Here is a 20,547-nt window from a genome sequence, read left to right on the forward strand (position 1 = left end):
GCAACTTCGACAGGGCGTCCTACTGGCAACAAGGCTGCCAAGGCCGCCTTGGCCGACGCTGCGTCGTCTGAGAAGACGCAGGCGTCGATCACGAAATGCCTCGCCGACGTCTCCTCGACCTTTATCTCCCGCGACAAGAAGGCCGACCAAAGGTGGGCCGAGCTGTTCAAGAGGCAAGAGGAGAAGCTGGAGCTCAAGAAACGCAGGGACGACATGTCCCTGCTGAGAACGTCGACAGAGGGAATGTCTCCCCGGACGCGAGCAGCGCACAACTTCTTCAAAGGCCAGATCCTCGACGACATCGAAGCCAAAATGGCGGCGGCGGACGCGGCGGTCCTGGCAGCGGCATCGGCAGCGCAGCAAGAGCAGGCTGACGCGTCTTCTACTGCTACACCTGCGTCGGCCTCCGCGTCGGCGACGGAGCAGACGCACCATGCACAGGAACAGGCAGATCGCGACGAGGTCGTCGTGCTCGACGGGCCTGCGTCGACACAGGACACGACGCCGTCGACCAACCCCTGCCCCTTCTTCTAATTTGCATGCACCACCGGTCTGTAATATGATCGCGCGCCCAGTACTTTGATCGATCGCCGCTACTCTGATCGCGACGAATCGGCGGGAACGATCTCTTTTGAATGCATCTATTTGAATTTCTGATTGGGGGCGGCGTTTGGGGACGCGCTGGTGAGAAGCGACGTCCCCAAACACGCAGCAGACAAAACACGTCCCCCAAGCGCTGATCCGTGCGCAGTTTGGGGACGGTTTTGAAGAAACGGCCCGGAGATGCTCTCATGGATCTAAATCCTACAAAAAAAAAAGTACTGTACTTTGAATTCAACAAGCCTTAGAAGGGACCTGTGCCAGCTGCATTCGTCTGCAGCCATTACACTCCCGACGACAAACTGCGACACTGGATCAACAGCTACTCCACTGTGCAAAAATGTTGCGGTCCTAGCCAGCCATTACACTTCCGACGACAAATTCAGGCTCTTGCTCGACCCAATAGTTGAAATTGTTGAGTATGGGACACTCCGAACTCACGGCCCGATAATTTCCGTCAAAAGTTCACAGGAAAATGTTCAGTTTGTACGAGAACCAGATCATAAACCCGAGTTGTTTGAAAACAAAAAATGAACCATAAGCCCGAGTTCAAAGGGGTTCTGAACTCTTAAGTAGCATTCCTACTCTTACCTCGAGCGTTAACCAAGCCACGGATCCCGAGGGATTACTTGCAATCAAGCAACAGCAGACAGCGACCATGAATGGTACAGTACAACAGAAGAGTCTGCAGAGGAATAGCTCATTGTTCCGTACTACCGGGCACCGGCGACGAGGAAAGCAATGTTGTTCTCCGACGCGGTGGCGTGGTCATGTCTGCCTTTCGCGTTTTAATTGCATGTCATCGTCGGCGCCTAGCTCGCGACGACGACTTGAGCGAAGCGGATTAGCACCAGTACAATAAAACCTAACCACCTGGCTATTTTTTTTAATAATATTAAACTTTGGCTGCTCTACGACCCCTAACCCCTCCCGTGGCGCTCCCCAGGGCGCCGTCGGGGGGAAGATCTCCCTCCTTCCGCCGCCCCTCCCTCCGTTTCTCTCCCTCCGCCGCTGCCGTCGACGCTGGCCACGGTGGCGGCGGGCCCCGGCGCCAAAGTGCCCGGGGGGTTGTTGGAGACGGCGACCGGCAGTGGCGGCAGGGGCGGCGACCTCCGGCTTCGGCGTGCTCCGCGTCTAGGGCGGCGTCCCTGGATGTGCGGCGGTGGCTCCTTCTCCAATCCGGCGATGGATGGTGGTGGCGGCGGCTGTTGGATCTTGTGCCCGCCGAGATACATCGTCGGCTTCTGCTGGCGGCGCGAGGAAGGGGCGGCGATGTGCGGGGCGAGGATGGTGTGGTTGCGGCTTCCGCCGTCCACCGAATTCTCCTTCGTCATCGTTGGTCAGCGGATGGCGGCGTGGGGGCCTGTTCGTCTGCTTCGGGTTTGAAGGTGGTGGTCCTAGGGTTCTCCTTCTGCGAAGATGAAGACCTACCGGATGCTGATCCTTTTCATCCAGCCGGAGTGTTGAGTTCCGGAAGGCTCCACCGGCGAATTCATCAGCGCATCTTTTGCCTATAGTTTGCTGGATCGGGTGGTATTCGGTCGCGTGCACCCATGCTTTTATTCCGACCGTTTGGTTCTGGAGGGAGCAACGCGAATCTCTTTTTCTGTGTTGACATCAAGTGACTATGGATCCATGATGAAAGTCGGAAGAAGAGAATTTCATGAAGGCCGGATGGGAGGACTGGCTAAGGGAGGTTCAAGTCTCCGCGCTGTTGAGGGACTTGCTTGGTGTTCTGGGCTTCACAGCAGCGCCTTGAAAGTGGGGGCGACAACACAGGTGAAGTTCAGACCTTTCAGGGTGAAAACCCAAGGTCTGGCCTTAACTGGTTGTGCCTGGCAATGACCTTGTTGGAGGCATTGTTTTGAGAGCGAGAACTATCTTCAGGTTGAAAACCTAAGATCTTTGATCGGGCGACGACGGTGTTAGAGCATTGTTCCCTTCTAGGCGTCATTTTTGGAGAGTCTGTATTTTAGGTGTTATCTTGGTGGTGGATGTATTGCTGTTGTTAGGTCCGAGATACTGTAGCGGGACTTTTGTTTCTTAGTTTTTTTTTCTATTTTTTTGGCTGCGTGCATCCGTAGTGCTATTAGGGTAGTGCGTTGTTGCAGAGGCTGGGTGTAATTGGTATCTTTTGATATTAATATATTTCTTTTATTGAAAAATTTGAAGAAAGAGAAGAGGAGAAAGAAGCCAGGTGAACTCTCATGCAATAACCGCCTATATATCGTGTTCCTAATATTTTGTAAAAGTGAAAGGTGGATCATATAATGAGAAAACAATTAACTACATGATAGCTATGAATTAACTGTAGATGACATGGCATATTGCTTATAGCCAACATCCGATTATATTATTGAATTTGCTCTAATTTTGGACAACAGCGCCCGGTGTTTCACCGGCGAAAGCAATGTCATTTTATGCACCTATTCTCTCCGTTTGCAAATAGTTGTATGTTTTCCTTTTTCAAATGTCAAGTAATTTTAAATTTGATTATTTTTTTATATAGAAGTAGCAACACACGTGACATTAAAGGTCAAGGGGCTCGGGTCCTTATCGCTTCCACAAGTTGCCTCGGGTGGTCCTGCTGAAGTGCCCCTCTTTGCTGGTGATGTGCTGCTAACCCCGGGCTTGCTTTGGGTTGCTTCTTTAGGCTCCAACGAGGATGACGAAGATGAAGAGTTGGTTTCCGTGGTCGCTGTTGGCCTCCACCAAAGGTGTAGATTCCGGCTCGGTTCGCAACACTGCTGATGTGCATCATGATGAGGAGGCGCCTGCGGAGCCCTGCGTCGACCTCTCTGCTGTTGCTGACACTCTTCGACATGACGGAGGCTGGGTTTCAGGTGGGTCGGGGCGGCCCCCTTAGCCGCTAGCCATCGGCTTTGCTTCGGAATGAAGGCCCCAAGCGTTGAGCTCGGGGGAGATGCTTGCAGCGCCTCGAGCTGACCACCACATCAGCACATGTTGTGATCCCTTCAGATGCATCTGTTGTCGCCATCCTGGTCACCGGCAGCGCTTCTATCGTGTGTGCTTTCTTGTCGCTCGTTCTCACTCTGCGGACGCTTGTGCTTGTTCTGCGGCTGCGTGTGCCCCTTGCCAGCGGAGCCACTCTCCGGCCGCACAACCTCGTCATCCCTCACCGCCCCCGGAGTTGGGTTGAGGTCGTGTGCCACTCTTCGTCGCCTGCAACATCGTCGCCAAGGCCCTCTCCAAGGTGTTGCGAGGAGTTCAATGTCAACGCCAGTTTCATCTCTCGTTTTCGGTTCCAGTTTGTCTTGATGCTCATGGAGCTAGCTCAGTTGGTTGCTAACCATGTTGTGGAGGAGTCTCACCCCCTTCGTGAGGAGGTGGCAAGTCTCAAGCTGATGTTGACACGCATTGGTATTTCTTTGTAGCCAATGGTGGCGTGTTCTTGTGTGCAAAAGCTGGCATGCTTTGTTTCCGCTTGGCTCCACTAAGCCGAAGTCATCCGTAGCTGAGATCACACAAGAGCTACATGAGTTGTGTGAAGATTCTGCTGTGGTGCCTGAGCTCCTGAAGTTGAGAAGTAGTGTGGCTATGCCTCCTTCCATCGATTAAGTGAGGTCCGACTCGCATGAGATCTTGGCCGTGACTTCTCCGCTGAGTTAGGCACTTTGCTTTGTCAAGAGTGGTGATGTTGACTCTGATGTCCCTCTTTCGCCTGAGTCCGACAGACATGTGATTCCTATTTGTGATGAGGTTGCTAAGTCAGGACTGTTGGCAACAGTGCAAGGCGTTGTTGTCGTTCGAGAGGTTTGCGATTTTCTCGCGACCTTAGCTTCTGCCTATCATGGATTCACAGTTGATTGATGAGTGATCTCCAATGTCCTGGCATATCGATGCAGTGTTGGAGTATCGTGTTTGGAATTCATTCATGTCGCCTCGTGGTCCCTTTATTGGCTAAAGTAGTTGAGGTCTGTTGTTCTGGTCTTTATTAGGCTTGGTTTGTGTGAGGTTGTCCATGTTGTTGTAGGTTTTTGTTCAATTTTCTTCTAAAAACTGAATATTCTCTTTTTAATTAATAGATGAGGCCACACTTTTACCTCTGGCTAAAAAATATTTATAAACCTAAGACTCGAGATGTGTGGTACGTAGCACTGTAGCAGCATAGATCAGACGCATGGATCCGTTTCATCGCAAGCATGGCGTCCAACCGGTGCGTGAGAGTATCTCCAGTCGCGTCCCCCAAACCGTCCCCAGAGGGATTTGGGGCGCGTCGGATAAAAAAACGTTCCCAGCCACGTCCCCCAAAACCGTTTTTTGTCCGTCGCGGTCCGATACGGTGTTCGGCGCCCCGAGCCTGTCCCCGCCCCACAGGGGACGCTCCGGGCACGCCGGACACAACGAAAAGCGAGACGAGGCGTGGCGGGACCGACGCATCAGCGACACATTCAAGTTTGGACCTAACCGTCGCCTACCTCGCAGCAGAAGTTATTCGCGCGCAATGATACACGACCGCGTCACATCTTTGCCTTAATGGCGACGAAGGGGCAGGCGAGACGTCTCGTTGTTGCTGCGCAGCCTCCACCCGTCGCCGGCGTTGGCACACCACCGCGCGTTCCCGCCGCTTTTTGCCTCTTCCCGCGCTTTCTTCCCGATGCCAGCGTCGATAAAAGGCCCACCAGCTCAATGGCAGCCACCACAGCTGTCGGCACCCCTTTCTCCGCCACAAGCACAGCCCTCGTCGCTCGAACACCACTGTGCAATGATGAACCGCCCCGGCGCCGGCCAGTTCCCTCCACCGCCGTATCCTCCACCACCACCTCCACCACCGGATTCGCAGTTCGGCATCGACGCCGCCGCGGAAGATGAGTCACGGCGGCGCCGGGTGGAGCTTTGGCGTGCAGAACGGCGGCATCGGTGGGAGGCAATCGAGCAGCGGGAGCGTCAGCAGCGTGACGCGGTGGCGGCGGCGGCGGCGTCAGCAGCGAGAGACCCCGTAGCTGAGGAGAACGCTGTGTGGGAGGAGGCGGCGCTGGCGGACACCCGGAAGAGGTACGGGGGTGCCGGACAAAGTTGATGGCCGAGTGGTGGTGTGCGGAGCGGCGGCGCCAGTGCATGGAGCAGGAGGCGCAGTACCGTGAACGGCGGGAGGCGATCGAGCAGCGGCAGCGGGAGGCGATGGAGCGTCAGAAGCAGCTGGCGGCGGAGGAGCGTCAGCAGCGGGAGGCGGCGCTGGCGGCAACGGAGGCGGCCTGGGGGGGCGCGGACGGATGCGTTGGCGGTGGAGGCCGACGTGTTGGCGGCGTAACTGGAGGTGCAAATGGAGGAGGGGGAGGAGGAGCAGGAGGACGAGGCGGAGCAGGAGGACGACGACGACGACTTCGAGTGGTCCGACAACGAGGGGCCGCACCCGGATGAGGCGGCGGATCAACAACGCGTACTCGTCGAGTCCTTCGAGTCGAAGAAGAAGCTCCAGGACGACGCCTGTGCCCGCGAAGAGGTGCAGATTCGCCGCGCCGTCGAGCTCTCCCTCCAGGCGGCGCAGCAGGGGAAGGCATGCAACGACGCGCTGCTGGAGCAGCGGCGTCTGGTCACTGCCCTACGCATGGAGAGGCGGCGCGCGCATCAGGAGCTGCGGTGGAGGGGAGGCAACGACGGGGCAGGGCGGTCGAACACACCTTCGGACGGTCAGTAGGCTAGGGTTTAGATGAAATCTAGCCGTTTTCATTCAAACTTTGTAACATATAATCAAATTTGAATGAAAACCTTTTTTCGTGCACTAATATTTATTTGGGGTGGCCGTTTGAGGGACGGGCCTGGGGAGCGACGTCCGCCAAACGCGGTACGAATAAAACACGTCCTCAAACGTTCAATCCAGCGCGGTTTAGGAGACGGTTCGAGGGACACGACGGGAAATGCTCTGACAGCTTTTAGGGCTACGCACCGTCTCAGATAAATGCTCGTCCCGATAATGAGCTAATCGAGTCACCCGTGGGCCCTGTACGCAGCACTGTGCTCCCATCCGTACAGCTGGTGCCTCCTGGCTGTATTCCCTGATTGTTCGTACGTACGTGTACCGCACGCGTGGCGTAGACCCGGAGATGCCGGCTACCGTCAGGCGATGCCAACGTACGTACGTACGTTCGTAGCAACGATAGATAGCCGTTATCCGGTACAATACGTGTTCATGATGAGCGACGCGCGGATACCGGGAGGAAGGTGCCATGCCGCCGTCTATCGATCGGTGATGCACGTACCCGCAGGGCCTACACGGACGATTGCAGCATACACTTACTTTTTTTTTTTTTTGAACAGGAGAGATCCCGAAGGGTCAGGAAGTTTCATTAGTCAAAGCGGTCGGTACAAATTACAAGCAGACCCTCTGAGAAAAAGAAGATGAAAAGCAGGCCTTAAATATTACAACCGTAATATTGATCTGAGATGTCAAGGAAAGAATGGGTAATGTAACCACGGGAACCTCTTGTCTCGAATGTATCTTGTTTCTAACTGCAACTTCTGTTTCCAATGCGTCGTCTCACATGCATCAAACCGTTTCAAGTGCAAATGTTTGTCTCAGCTACATCATCGTCTCAACTGCATGCACTTCAGAAAAGTACTTGTTAGTTTATTATTGAGTTAATGGCACCCGCGGTCACACAACTTGTCTCGCATGTGCACTTAAGTCACACATGTTGCAAAACAAACTAACCGGTCACACAACTTGCGAAACGTGTGCACCCCCGGTCACAAAACGGTTTGATGTCTGATTTTGCCAAAAAACCAGTCACACGCGGGCCACGTGAGGTAGACGGGGCATTCAATATTTACACAAACCCCCCTATTTTTTTCCTCCTTTCAACGCAGTTCAGTTTGGCCATGTTTGGCAACAAAAGGAGAGTCATTTTACAGCTGGAATAATTGTGTTTCGAATTAACATGTTTTGAAATAGCGTTTGACCGGTTCTGTGCAAAATTTGACTGAACCACGCACCTTGCGTGGCCCGCGCGTGACCGGTTTTTTCCAAAACCCGGACATCAAACCGTTTTGTGACCTGGGATGCACACGTTTCACAAGTTGTGTGACCGGTTAGCTTGTTTTGCAACATGTGTGACTTAAGTGCACATGTAAGACAAGTTTTGTGACTGTGGGTGCCATTAACTCGTTTATTATGGGATGAATGTGCACTAGTTAGCAGAACATGATGAATTGTTGTGCTCATGTTGACCCAGGGCATATTTGGTTCCTCACGAAGTCTTTCTCGCCCGTTTGGTTGGCAACACGATAAAAAGTTTCAACATCACAGCTATTTTTAAAGCAGCCCTGAGCATGTATGAGCAGGCAACGGAGGGCAGCTAGCAAGCTGCCATTATTCTTCAGAAGTGGATTGATACCTTTGTTTTTGTACTATGGTCCTTTGACTTATATTGTAGGACAAGAAAAACTCGTCTCAAGGTTGTTCCCTAGTTCAGCGGACGTGAAGTACACCCGGAGGAGGTCCATAACCATCTGTAGCATTGAAGACCAAGGTGGGTTCATGTCTTCAAGCTCAAAAGGCTTGAGGATGTGCGCTGGGTTGAGGAGACATCATCTATCATGATAGACGACGGTGTCTACTTCACCTACATCAAGGTTGGATCAATGTAGCACTTCTTTCTGTTCTAGTCGTAAGCTAGCACATACGAACTAACTAACTTCTTATATGCAGGATAACCTAAAGGACGCTGATTTCATCAACAAGCTCATACAAACTATGGTCAGATGTAAATCATCTTCATTGGTCGTGTTCCAGCGGCGACGATCTCTCCGACTGTGATCCACCGCGCTCTCTGCAGCTACCTCATTGCGTGCATGACACAATCCACTAGATATCTTGCGATGAACCCTTAGAGGAGAATGAGTCGGTTTGCTGGCTTCATGAGGAAGTATTACCTTTGAGGAGCCCGTGTATGGTGTGCTTGTTGTGTTGCATGTTCGGGTGATGATGATGCGTCTATTTTGGAAGAAGCTAGGTTTAATGAAAACCGATGCATAGTTTGTATATTTTGCGAGCCCCTCGGCTAATGAACTTTTGCTGCGTCACGAGAAGTTTTTCGTGAACTCGTGGTTCAACATTGTGATCTACTGCTAACAACTATGTTAATCCTGCTGATTATGTGTTACATATTAGTCGTCATCTGAATTGTTATTGCTTCGAACACCTTTTAGGCAGTGTTTTTTTGTTGGGTAAGATCACCACATTAGCTACGAGGTTGGGGCAATTATTGGACAAGAGGTTGGAACGAGATCGAGTTGCTAGGTAGCTAACCTTGCTAGCTGCTGGCTGCTGCCGTCATCAACGAATTGAATCAAAGTTAGTGTACTAATGAAGCGCCGATAAAAAAATCTAATTTGCTTAATCTTGTTGAGTTTGATTGATCGCTGGCACTCGGAGTGACGAGGATGGAGTGCCGCACTCCATCGTCAATGAGTACCTGTTGAGGAATGTGTAGTACATACGGAGTGCTGCAGTGTCCACGAATTAAGCTATAGCTAAGCTAATGCAGTGATCATTTAGCGCATGCGAACAAATTGTTTTGTTTTAACAAATGCGACAAATAGTTGAGGTGGTAGCGGTAGGCTCCGACGCAATTACGCAAGATCTTGTAACTGTACTTGGATGTTCATGTAGAAGCAGCTGTCGTATGCGGAGCTACAATGTATGTATGCGCTGGCTGGCATCAGGATATGAAGCAATGAAGTCGTCATGGGCTCATGGCGGTGGCCCCCTTCCTTTGATCGTCTCCTCGTGTGATGTCCATTTGTCTGGGATGAATTGATTTGCCAAATCTTGTACAGAGCTCCGGGACCATGGGACAGTATTCAGAACGTAGCAAAATTTCCCTTGCTGGACAGAGGACCTTTGATGATTGATCGAAACGTTTCGCTCCTGTCGCTCCCCGCGAGCAACGGGGCGAACCCTAGCTCTCTCCCGCCCAGGCCCTTCTCTCCTCCTCCCCCGCCGCCGCCGCCGGCACCGCCGGCGGCGGTCCTGCTTCTACCCGCGTGCTTGGAGGGATGGCGCGGGGCGATCCCTGCCGGCGGCGGTGCTCTTCGGTCGGCAACGGCTCCGGTGGCGGCGCGTGGTCCAGGACGGCGGGGCTCCGGGTGGGTGGCGGCGACGACGCAGCAGCTTTGCTGCGGGGTGGTGCAGCCTGGCGGCGGCGCCCTCCATGCTCAGATCTGGGCCTCTTGGGCCCCATCTGGGTAGGCGCGGGCCTGCCCCATGCCGGTCTGCGCCATCTCCGGCGGGTGGAAGAGGCGGCTTGAGCTGGCGACGATGGTGACGGCAGCCTGTATACTGCAGCGCGGCGACAGGATCTTTACGAGCCCCGGGCTCGGCCGGGCCAGTTGGGCCTGGTGTGATCATGTTGATGCGTCCGGACGGTAACCGCAGGCGGCGGTGGAGGCGGATCCCTCCTGCGTGGTGGCTGTTCCGTTGTCTATCGTTCTTGGCTGGCTCTCTTCCTACCTGCTGGTCTCGTTTTGTCGGCCACGGTGAGACGGCGCTGGTGATTGCAAGGCCGTGGTGGCGCATGCTGGTGGGTGGCGAGGTTGGCGGAGCACGATGAAGTGTCCGGGGTTGTGGTTCTCTGGGGGGACGGTAGAAATCCTTGTCGGATGGCTGACACCAACGCGGTGACGCTCGTGGGCGCCGCCATTCCTTCTTGAGGGGCGTCGGGGTTCCTCCTCCCCACAACCCTTCCGCATACCGGGGGAAACCCTAGGCTTTGTCCGGGCAGCAGCGGCGTCATCGTCGCATCCCTTCTTGAAGGTGTTGCTTTGGTATGCGGCGCTTCAGAGAGCTAAGTTCGTGGTGTGAATTCTCCGGAGGGCGCAGCGGTTGCGGGTCATAAGCGCTTTCGTTGATCAGGCTTTGTCGACATTGTTTTATTTTCTCTTCTTCTTTTGTTTCTTTTGGGCTTTGGTGTGCTGTTTGCCCCAGCGGTGATCTCCATCTTGTATCGGTTGGTTGCTATATTAATATAGCGGGGCGAAAGCCTATTTCGAGGACAGAGGACCTTTTGTGACAACTTTTCACACACAACATTTACTTGTCAATGCTAGTTGGTGCTTCTGCAACAAGGGAAGATCTGAAAGACCTGAATTGGTCCTGACGGCATCTCCGGCGGTCCGACACATTTGGATCATCAAAAGTGATTGTCTGCACGTCAGGCCCCGATTGTCCATATTGTTTTTTTATAGAAAGTAATTTACATAGTGCCAAAAAAACTAGAAATAAAACCCTAGTCTACTTGCACGCCTCCACGGCCGCCCACTGCTGATAGAGAGTGCCCACGGCCATGGCCATTAGAGAGTGCCCTGGTGGGCCGACAGCATAGACGTTGGAGCGGGCGGAAGGGGTGGAGGCGTACGTGCGGGAGGAGGCGGTGGAGCGTGCTTGAGATCGCGCGTTGGCGTGATAGGAGGACCGGCGCACCCTAAGCCAGGGCATACTCACGTGGCTAGATGGCGAGGCTGTTCCACCGGCCGAGCTCCTCCAGCTCACTCTGGGCAACGGCCAACTTGAAGGCCTTGTCCTGCGTGAGGTCCTGTGGCTGGATCTACGGGTACCCTAACACTGACCCACTTGCATCTCTACTGTACGCCCATGAAAACCAGTTATTACATGAAGAAAGCCTAACAGTGTCCAATATGTAACATTTAGAAAATAATCTTGCACTACATAACAGCATAGCATAGACCATTGCCCAGTCCATTGCATGGAGCACCTTAACAAAAAAAAAAACCATACTACAAGACATGTGCTAAGATTTAACAAACTAAGGTTGCATTTGCATGTGCAAGGAACTTCCACTTGCATGGGATGATGCAGCTATATCCCATATGGGTAGTACAAGTAATTTGTCCGAACATGCTCACTACACATATAAGGGAAATAGTTTGTAAGTTGCATCCCACCAGTGGTACACATATTGATAGTTTGATGCAATATGCACAAAAAAACACAGATGAGCTCTCAACAAGTGTGTGTGAACTGCTCCCAGATAAACACAACATAAGATGATAATGATAAATATCCAAAAGCATACCCAGTTTTTTTGAAATGTTCCCACCATTTTAAAATGACGTTAGATGGCACAAAGGGAGTACAATCTAAGTCATGGAAAAGCATTCCAATAACTTGGCCGTTTTTGTTTATTGCAGGACCTCCAACTGCGGCCTACAAGAAAACAACAGTGTTATACTGTGGAAAAAGAAGTAGAACTCCCTCCGATTCAAAGTAATTGCCTAAAAATGGATGTATCTAGACATGTTTTAGTGTGTAGATACATCCATTTTTGGGCAATTATTTTGAACCGGAGGGAGTATGTTTATCTATTAGTAACTTACAAAGTGAATATGAATTTACATATGTGTTTATAAATGTTGCTTTCTGCATTTCATGGCAAAATCTAGGGAGGTTCGACCAACGCTCATAGCTGTTACAAAAACAAGGATAAAGAAAGTTAGTGCTACTGTTTCAATTTCCTATACCTTCTATTCACATTTTTTGTATTATCCTACCCCAACTTGTAGCGAAAGGAAAACAAGTTTACAACACATCACGCTTGGATACTATTTGCCAGAACACAATGCAACTCATTTTTCAGCAAATGGGCACTGCAGACATGTATGAAGTTGCCAGAATAAACTTTGGCCATTAAAAGATGACTTTCCTCAATCAGAGTGAGCATACTGACATCCATGCTCCTCCTCAAACCTTGCGCTTTCTCCATAATCTGTTTCACCTCAATGGATATAGGAGAAGCTGCCTCATCTCCAACTGTGCCTTATCACATTGTCTCAAATTCCGACCAAGTCCTCAGCTTCAACCCTGATATTCGTGGCACTGCCAACTCCGTCCAGGCACCTGGCCCTGACCACCATCCTAGCATCCATTCCAAAAAATCACACAAGTTCAAATGTGTTCCACATTGTGCTCGTACTTTCCCCATATTGACTTTGATTATTTTACTGAAAGCTGACTTCTCTAACTCTGCCTAGCATCGTTGTGGAGTCTCTCTCTTCACTACAGAGCATCTATTTCATGTCTTCATTTCTTTGTGTAGAACTCGCATCCCTGCAGCCAAAACATTCTATGCAGCTGGCAATCCAGCGCGACCACGGCACTATAATCACCTTCTCGTCTTTTTTTTCTCTTTTGCCCATCTTGCAAACCCCACCACTACTCTTTTTTTAGTAAAGCTTGAGCTTACTGCCAACCAACAGGGGCTGAAACAGCTAAAACGAGTTCAGCGACAACCACAGCACTATCCCAGGACATAGTAGCGTCCTGTACACTACTAGACAATCTGACCTAGCTCATGTGCAACTCAATTCTCGCGTCTACAGGAAATCACACGGGAGGAAAACCACAATCAGCAGACCTGTTGTTTAGCGCTAGCATCACTAGCTGAGCATCCGTCTTGACTTCAATATGAATTGCACCCAACACTGCAGCTAGCTCCAGCGCCTCTTCAACAGCTATAAGCTCTGCAGCAAACACGCTTCTAGCATGATCCATTTGGCCAGCACGGGCGATCACATCCCCCTGATGGTCCTAGACAGCAACTCCCCACCCAGCTTTGCTCTGTCCTTGTACATATATGCTCCATCTTGAATTTCAGAATCCCTTTGGCAGGTGGCTTCCATCTCTCCAAAGTGACAGTAGCCGTCTATTCCTGGCTCACAAAGATTGAAGAGAATTCTGTCACATCGCATAGCACTTGATGAATAATCTCCTGTAATTCTCAGGGTCGTTCCCCCTCCCGTGCCCTATTTCTGTGCTACCACCAAACCCACCAAAAAGAGACAAATTTGCACCGTTCCTACTCATTCAGGCTCCACAAAAACAGTCAAGAACATCATCCACGTTTGAGCATGCCGCCAGTTTCTACTGGACGGTCATCACATTCATAGCTCTGAAGGCCCTCATGACTTGTTTACACTTGACAAAGAGATGGCATGGATCCACACCGAGACGACGTCAAAGGACCCATCTAATGTTTGCAATAGGCACACCTCTTCTTTTCAGGTTTCCGAACTAACAGAGATTATTACTATGTTAAGCTCCGCTTAAACTCATAGTAAAATTCCCTCTCTTTCTCTTTTACAGCAAGGGGAAACAGACTCATGTTCATGACATGTTGATATAGGTCCCACCATTTGTTCATAGCACGAGTATAGAGAGCGAGTGGGAGTAGCCTAGATGTCTTAGATCGCTTCTCCGAAGCCCCTCGCAGATCAGATTTAATGGTGAAGGCTTTTCAGGAAAATATGTGCCATTGGACTACTTACCATTCTTCTTTATTGTAACAATAACTGAAAGCTGGATTTCATATAGACACAGTAGTATGTATACAATAGAAAGAAGACATTTACCTGTAAACTCCACAGTTCGCTTGAAGCCCAAAGGGCTCTTCAGACTGTCGACCAAGCCCGATAATGGTATCGCCAGAACAAAGACTTTCACAAGCTGGGTGAGGCTGTTGCATAAATCCACCAAGATGGACATCCGCAGCAGTTCTGTTCTCGCTAATCTCCACCATGTTCATGGTTTTGACATAACGATCAAATGAAACAGACAATACTAATAAATTCCAGTGATTGTCGCAAGCTTTTATGGTGGCTTCATAGGAGGCGCCATCAAATAGGTAGACTTTTATCTACAATAAACATGATATAAATTAGCAACGCATCCCTCTCTTCGACCCCAAAAAAGAAAACCTCTACTCGGTATGAACATATTACCTTTTCAATGTCAGGGAACATATGGATTTTTTGAGCTACAGTTGCAGATGAAAATATTGTTCCAGTCATGCTGTATTCATCAAATTCGACGATAAAGCCTGAAGCTCTCCACAACTGATGGCCATGAACTAAAAGGTATGTTTTCGATGAATTAGATGACAAATAGTTCAAGAAAACAAGTATAAGAACCATGTTTTGATAGGTTTTGCTTCAATGTGTATCTGGTTGTTGACAGCAGATTTAAACATTGAGCTCTCATATCATAAAAATGGATGAATACGCAAAATAGTATGGCAGCAACTAAAAAGCAGACATGAAAGTTCTGATAAAAGAAAGACATTTTTTCAAGATTGTAAACAAAAGTTTCGAAGACAAAGCTAGAGTACAGAATAGAATGCAATTAGATCCACTATGATACATTCTAAAGAGCACCTAGTAGTAAACAAAGTTGCAACCTTTACTGAACTTACACTTACAAGGTCGGGCCAGAAAAGGTTGCAACTTTTTATGTATGATATCAAAAGGAAGTTGCATCCTTTTCTGGCCAAACTCTGTGAGAACTTAAATGTTAGGTAAATCAGAATAAAGTGTCAGCAATATCGAAGAATAATTACACGTGAAGTTATCATCCATTCTACTCCATACAATACAGTAGAGTCACGAGCAGAAACTTGTTTCTACAAGGAGAAGGGCGGCCAAATTTAACCTTTTCTGTCGCAACTTTGTGAAAACTTAAGTCAACAAAAAGTTGCAACCTTTTCTGACCCAACTTTGTGAAAACCTCAACGCAAGTTTAGTAAATCGGAACAATGCGCAAGCAATATGAAATAGCATACTAGTTCCACATTAAGTTATTATTGGTTCGACTTCCTAGAATACAGTATGACTGTATATATGGCAATGGCATATACAAGCAGAAACTCGGAGAAAGACCGGCCGAACCATCAATGCTGGCGACGGCGACGACTGCTTGTGAGACCCGTGCCACGACCCTCTTTGCTTCAGCGCCAATCCGGAGGTTTGCCTCCCGGGGAATCAGCAAAACGGCGTCCTCTGATTTGAACATGAATAACCGCGAACATTAAGCAGGGAGAGGTAAGAGAATCGCTAGGAGGAAGCAAGGAATAATAAGGAGAGAAGGTTGCTTCGCATTGCACCTGGGCGGTCGCAGCGGTGGACGAGGTCGACTTTTGCAGGGAGATTCCAGGGATGGTTAGTCGGGGCGATGGGGTCAATGTTCCTCTTCTTCGCCGGTGGCTCTAGGTGCGCTGAATCCGACATGGTCGGCGCGGCGTGATTTGGACACGCGCACGGAAGATCAAGGAAGGATAACCCCTAGACTCGATTGGGGTTTGGCTCAGGGAGAGGAGCAAGTGGATCTAAGGGCATCTCCTCTGGCCCCACTCAAATCATCGATCCATCTGTTCCTTCTATCTGTTTGGATGAGACCCCGGACAGTAGTGTGACCCTTCGATCCGCTGGCAAACCTAGACAGTTAGCCACTTCACTTCAAATGGCAACAAAAAACATTGCAATTGACACGATGTGGCAAACATATGTCATTGCCCTGCAGCGCCAACTAGTGGTAAGCTTTTTCCGAATGTGCAAAATTAGACAATATCTTACTACAATTTATCTAAAAAGTGGTAAGTTTCACCCAAAAATTGGCTACTTTCACCCAAATGATAGTCATCTATGTCAATGCCCTTCAAACATCGCTAGCAAAGATCATCTTTTGCTTCTTCTCAATCGAAGCCCTTCGCACGAGATCGGAGATGGTGGCCAAGTCCATGATCATGATCCGGTTCTCCTCGGCCATGATCTTGCCTTCGGCCTCCAAGACTTTGGACTTGGCATCAGCATCTACGAGCCTTGCCTTGGCTTCGGCCTCGATGAGATTGGACTACGCGCGGGCCTCTTCCACCTCAAGAGCTCTCAGTTGAAGATCAACAAAGCTCTTGGCGGTTGCCTCTTTCTCTTTACGCCGCTCTCTTCCCTCTCGGCATTTGCATCTTCCTTCTTGACCATCAACTCCCTTAAGGTCTCTTGGAACGCTGACGAAGCTTGACGGTGCATGTTGATCTTGGTTGCCTTGGGGCCAACTGACCGTTTGGCACATCCACCACCGCCTGCCTCTTCGGTTGGCCTAGGCTTTGTCCATCGTATTCAAGGTCAATGGTACCGTCCGTTGAGAATTGTCATTGCCATTCTTCTTCGTGTTCCCGAGTTTCCTCTAAAGGGTGTAGCTTGTTTCCCACTTCTTAGTGTCCTTGAGCAACATCCAACAATGGCTCAATGTGGAGCCCTTGTTGTCGTAAGAGGACTTGAAGTAATCTAAAGCATAAACAACCTACACATACAACAAGCAATGATATATGCTAGCAACATAGAGAAGAGAGGAAGAGGTTTACCATGTCAACGGTCCAGACACACACCGCTTATTGCCCTTCCCTTCACCGTCTCGAATGAGCCTTGGAACCAGCTACATTTGGCATGGATGAAGCCCCACCTCTTTGCAAGGGAGAGATCTTTGTGTTTACTATAGAAGGGGTTTTGCCCCAACTTCCTATGCTCATGGAAGCACTTTACAAAGCGGGTCCAATAGGCATATCCCTTTTGCTCGGCACCGCAAAGTGGATCTTGTGAAATATCAATCCAAGAGGCGAATAGCAACTTGTCCTCTTTGGTGACGGAGCTCGCCGTCCTTTGGCTGACCTTCTTGCATCGACAACCGTGGCGGCAAGTGACGCGGCCAGTGTCACCGTGGTGGCTTGGGTGATTTCCTCGGCCATGTCTTGGGTGACGCCCTCGCCCATGCCTTGGTTGAAGCCATAGTTGCCAAACAACGACTGCTTACCAATGGAGTAGCCATCGTGAACGTCCTCATACTAAGTCTCCTCATATTGATCGTAGTCGGCGTCTTCCTGCTCGTCACTGTCGTTGATCATGTCATGCATGATGGCCTCACCATTGATGTCCATGTATTCCTACAAGCATAGTGGCCATGACAAGCCGCGGGCAAGACCAAGTAGCAATGCAAAACAATTACAAGAAACGGGCAAGAACTTTACCATCTTGGTCCTCGAAGGGACCTCACTAGTCATTCCGTCGAACAGGTTGGCTGGCGGTATACCTGGCCATGGGCAGCCCGGCCCGGTCGGCCCGGCCTGAAATTCTCGGGCCAAGCCCGACCCGACCATGTCTATGGGTCGGGCCTGGGCCTGATTTTGTGGCCCGATGCTTGGGCCGGGCCGGGCCTGGGCCGTCGTTTTACGTGTTTTACTGAAGCGGCCCGGCCCGGCCCGAGGCCCGACGGGCTTTCTCCTCCATGGGCCGGGCTTGGGCCGAAAAAAGTGGCCCGACGGTCGGGCCGGGCCGGGCCTAGGCCGGGATTTTTTGCGTTGGGCTTAGGTCGGCCCGGCCCGGCCCGAGAAATGCACAGCTATAGCTGGCGGCGGCATATCGGCGGCAGAGATTCATCGTTGTTTCTTCGGCCCTTCGGTGACGATTGCTCGGCCGTGGGAGTGCGGTTGAGGTTGATTCCTTGGCCGGACGTACCCGACTACGTCGCGCACATATCACCTAGTTGGGATGGCGTGCACCCAGCCCTACTGTGGCCGCCTTGGGATGGCGTGCGTCTGGCGGCCTGGCTTGAAGAGGAGGCCGACCGCTCGATGTCGACAACGCGGTGGCCACGCATGGCCTTGGCCGGCCAGAGGGATAATCACGCCATGGCCGAACACCACGTTCAGCGCCTCCTGCTTCATCATCATGACGACATGTTGGGCGGCTTTCTGAGCGAGCAGCTCGCCATTAGCGTGCTGCTGCTGGGCGATGATGTGGTGATGACAACAACTCCGTGTGTACCAACTCGTTGGGACTCCAAGTGCGTAGTGTTGTAGCAAGCGTATTTTCCCCACAAGGGTGGCTCGAGGGTTTATATTGAACTCTCGAGGAATTGGCTAAAGGTTGATTTCTTCTTCTCCTCTTCTAGCAACCTGCAAACCAAAGTTTTTATCTTGTGACCCCAACTCCATCGTGTGGTTGTCAAGCACAAGGTTTCGTATTAGTAATATGATCTATAAATATAAAATAAAATAAAGAAAGTAAACTAGCTAGGAAAGCAAGATAAAATCAATGAAAAGTATAATTGTTTTTGGGTTTTTGTGTGTGTTTGCAAGTGGTATTTTCGGATTAATAAATTGCAGAAATTATGAAGTGTGATAATTGTGTTGGAAAGTGTTTCTAATGGTTTAAAATGGACCGTGGTTCATGGGTTCACTTGTATACTCTCTTTAAGTTGTAGTGGACACAAATAATTCATCGAAGACATAATTTTGGTGGAACTTCAACATGTATTTGATAAGCATTCATATGAGCATCACGTCCTAACATAGAGACGATGCAAAAGTATAATTGTTTTTGGGTTTTTGTGTGAGTTTGCAAGTGAAGAAAGTATTTTTGTACTTTTGGATTAATAAATTGCAGAAATTATAAAATGTGATAATTGTGTTGGAAAGTGTTTCTAATGGTTTACAATGGACCGTGGTTCATGGGTTCACTTGTATACTCTCTTTAAGTTCTAGTGGACACAAACAATTTATCAAAGCCATAATATTGGTGGAACTTCAACATGTATTTGATAAGCATTCATATGAGCATCACGTCCTAACATAGAGATGATCCAACACATCTCTCTTATACTCCTCAAGATAGGAAACTTCAAGCAATCTTGAATTAAGAATCAAAAGAGTATAGTCTTAAGTAATTTGACATAATGTTTAAATCACAAACATGCTACCTTGACCAAACAAGATTATCTAACTGTCACAAGATAATTATAGCACATGAAAGAAAAACAAAGGTAAATATGGTATTAGATATATGAAGAATAAGAGAGAAATAGATTAAGCTACTGCTACAAATTCATAGTCCAAAGGTGAACTAATCCCTCTTCATCATGGTGATGATGATGGAGACGTTGGAGAAGGTAGAGATCCCTACGGCGGCAGCTCCGACGGAGTTTCCCCCTCCAATTAATCTTCGCTGATTTTGGCTCTGTTTTAGTGTTTCGGTGTTTTGCGGCTCTCTCCTCGAGGAAGCCTCGATAAGTCCTTTATATAGAGGTTTTTAGGTCAGACGAAGTCCGTGGACGAAATAATCAAGTGAATCGGATGGCCGAGGAGCAAAAGAGGTTGGGTGGCGCGCCCACCCTAACTGGACGCGCCATCTGGTCTCTTTTGGCCCTCCTGACCCATCTTGTGAGGTCTAGATGCTCCAGATGCTTCTCTTGATGAAATAGTTTGAGATTAAACAAGTCACCAACAGCAAAATGGTGTTAAGAGCGGTGGTAATCGGACTTTCATACGTTCTTGAGGGCGGGCAAGCTCGTGACGATGAACTCCAAGCATCTAAATGTGTCCTGCTAAAGAAGTGTCCATGTATGGAGAGTATGGAGAGGCACAGTTAAGATTTAAGACTATCTACAATGTCCAGTTGTCTTGGTTGCCGAGCACTTCAAAAGGAGTTTTTACTAGAGATGAATGAAATGTTGTGTTTTACCAGTGTTCTGATAATGGTAGCCATTCAAACGACTTGTTTGTAGACCTAAAGACCAGGGGGGTCTTGGCATTGAGGTGCTTGATATTAAAAACAGATGAAATATAGACTAACTAAATGGAACATTGTTTGTAGACCTAAAGACCAGGGGGGTCTTGGCATTGAGGTGCTTGATATTAAAAACAGATGCTTACTTAGCAAATGGTTATTCAAAATGCTGGCAGAGGAAGGTGTCTGGCAAGAGTTGTTGACAAACAAGTATCTTGGGAGTAAATCCTTGTCTCAAGTTCAATCTAAGCCTACAGATTCCCCATTTTGGAAGGGAATTATGAAGGCTAAAGATGATGTGTTTAAGCGGGGTTCCTTTACTGTAGGAGACGGTATGAAAACCAGGTTTTGGGAAGACAACTGGTTAGGTGACACACCCCTGAATATCCAATATGCTAGTTTATATAATGCGGCCACAACAAAAAATGTCTTAGTTGCCGACGTCCTGGGTAATGTACCACTAAATATAAGATTTAATAGGACGTTAACTGGAGATAGATGGGATGCTTGGATCTCTTTAGTGCGACGGTTGATGGCTGTCCACTTAACAAATGAACCAGATAGTTTTGTATGGAAGCTTTCTTC

The 20,547-nt window shown here is 49.4% G+C and overlaps 1 protein-coding gene across 2 annotated transcripts; it reads right to left on the reverse strand.

Annotated features, from left to right (window-relative positions):
* Positions 1–11,456: 11,456 nt before the first annotated feature.
* Positions 11,457–15,795, reverse strand: LOC127318406 (uncharacterized). Of its 2 annotated transcripts, XM_051348887.2 has the most exons (6): positions 15,513–15,793; positions 15,298–15,408; positions 14,356–14,483; positions 13,987–14,270; positions 11,975–12,044; positions 11,457–11,785 (listed from the first exon to the last, which is right to left on the reverse strand). In XM_051348887.2, the coding sequence occupies exons 1-6, from the start codon at positions 15,634–15,636 to the stop codon at positions 11,582–11,584; spliced, it is 921 nt and encodes a 306-aa protein (XP_051204847.1). In that variant the 5' UTR covers positions 15,637–15,793; the 3' UTR covers positions 11,457–11,581. The 2 variants fall into 2 exon arrangements, with proteins under 2 accessions (XP_051204847.1, XP_051204849.1); XM_051348889.2 differs by lacking the exon at positions 11,975–12,044 and having other exon boundaries at positions 11,655–11,785; positions 15,513–15,795.
* Positions 15,796–20,547: the final 4,752 nt, after the last annotated feature.

Source organism: Lolium perenne, chromosome 7 (assembly GCF_019359855.2).
Source record: "Lolium perenne isolate Kyuss_39 chromosome 7, Kyuss_2.0, whole genome shotgun sequence".
Classification (NCBI taxonomy): Eukaryota; Viridiplantae; Streptophyta; class Magnoliopsida; order Poales; family Poaceae; genus Lolium; species Lolium perenne.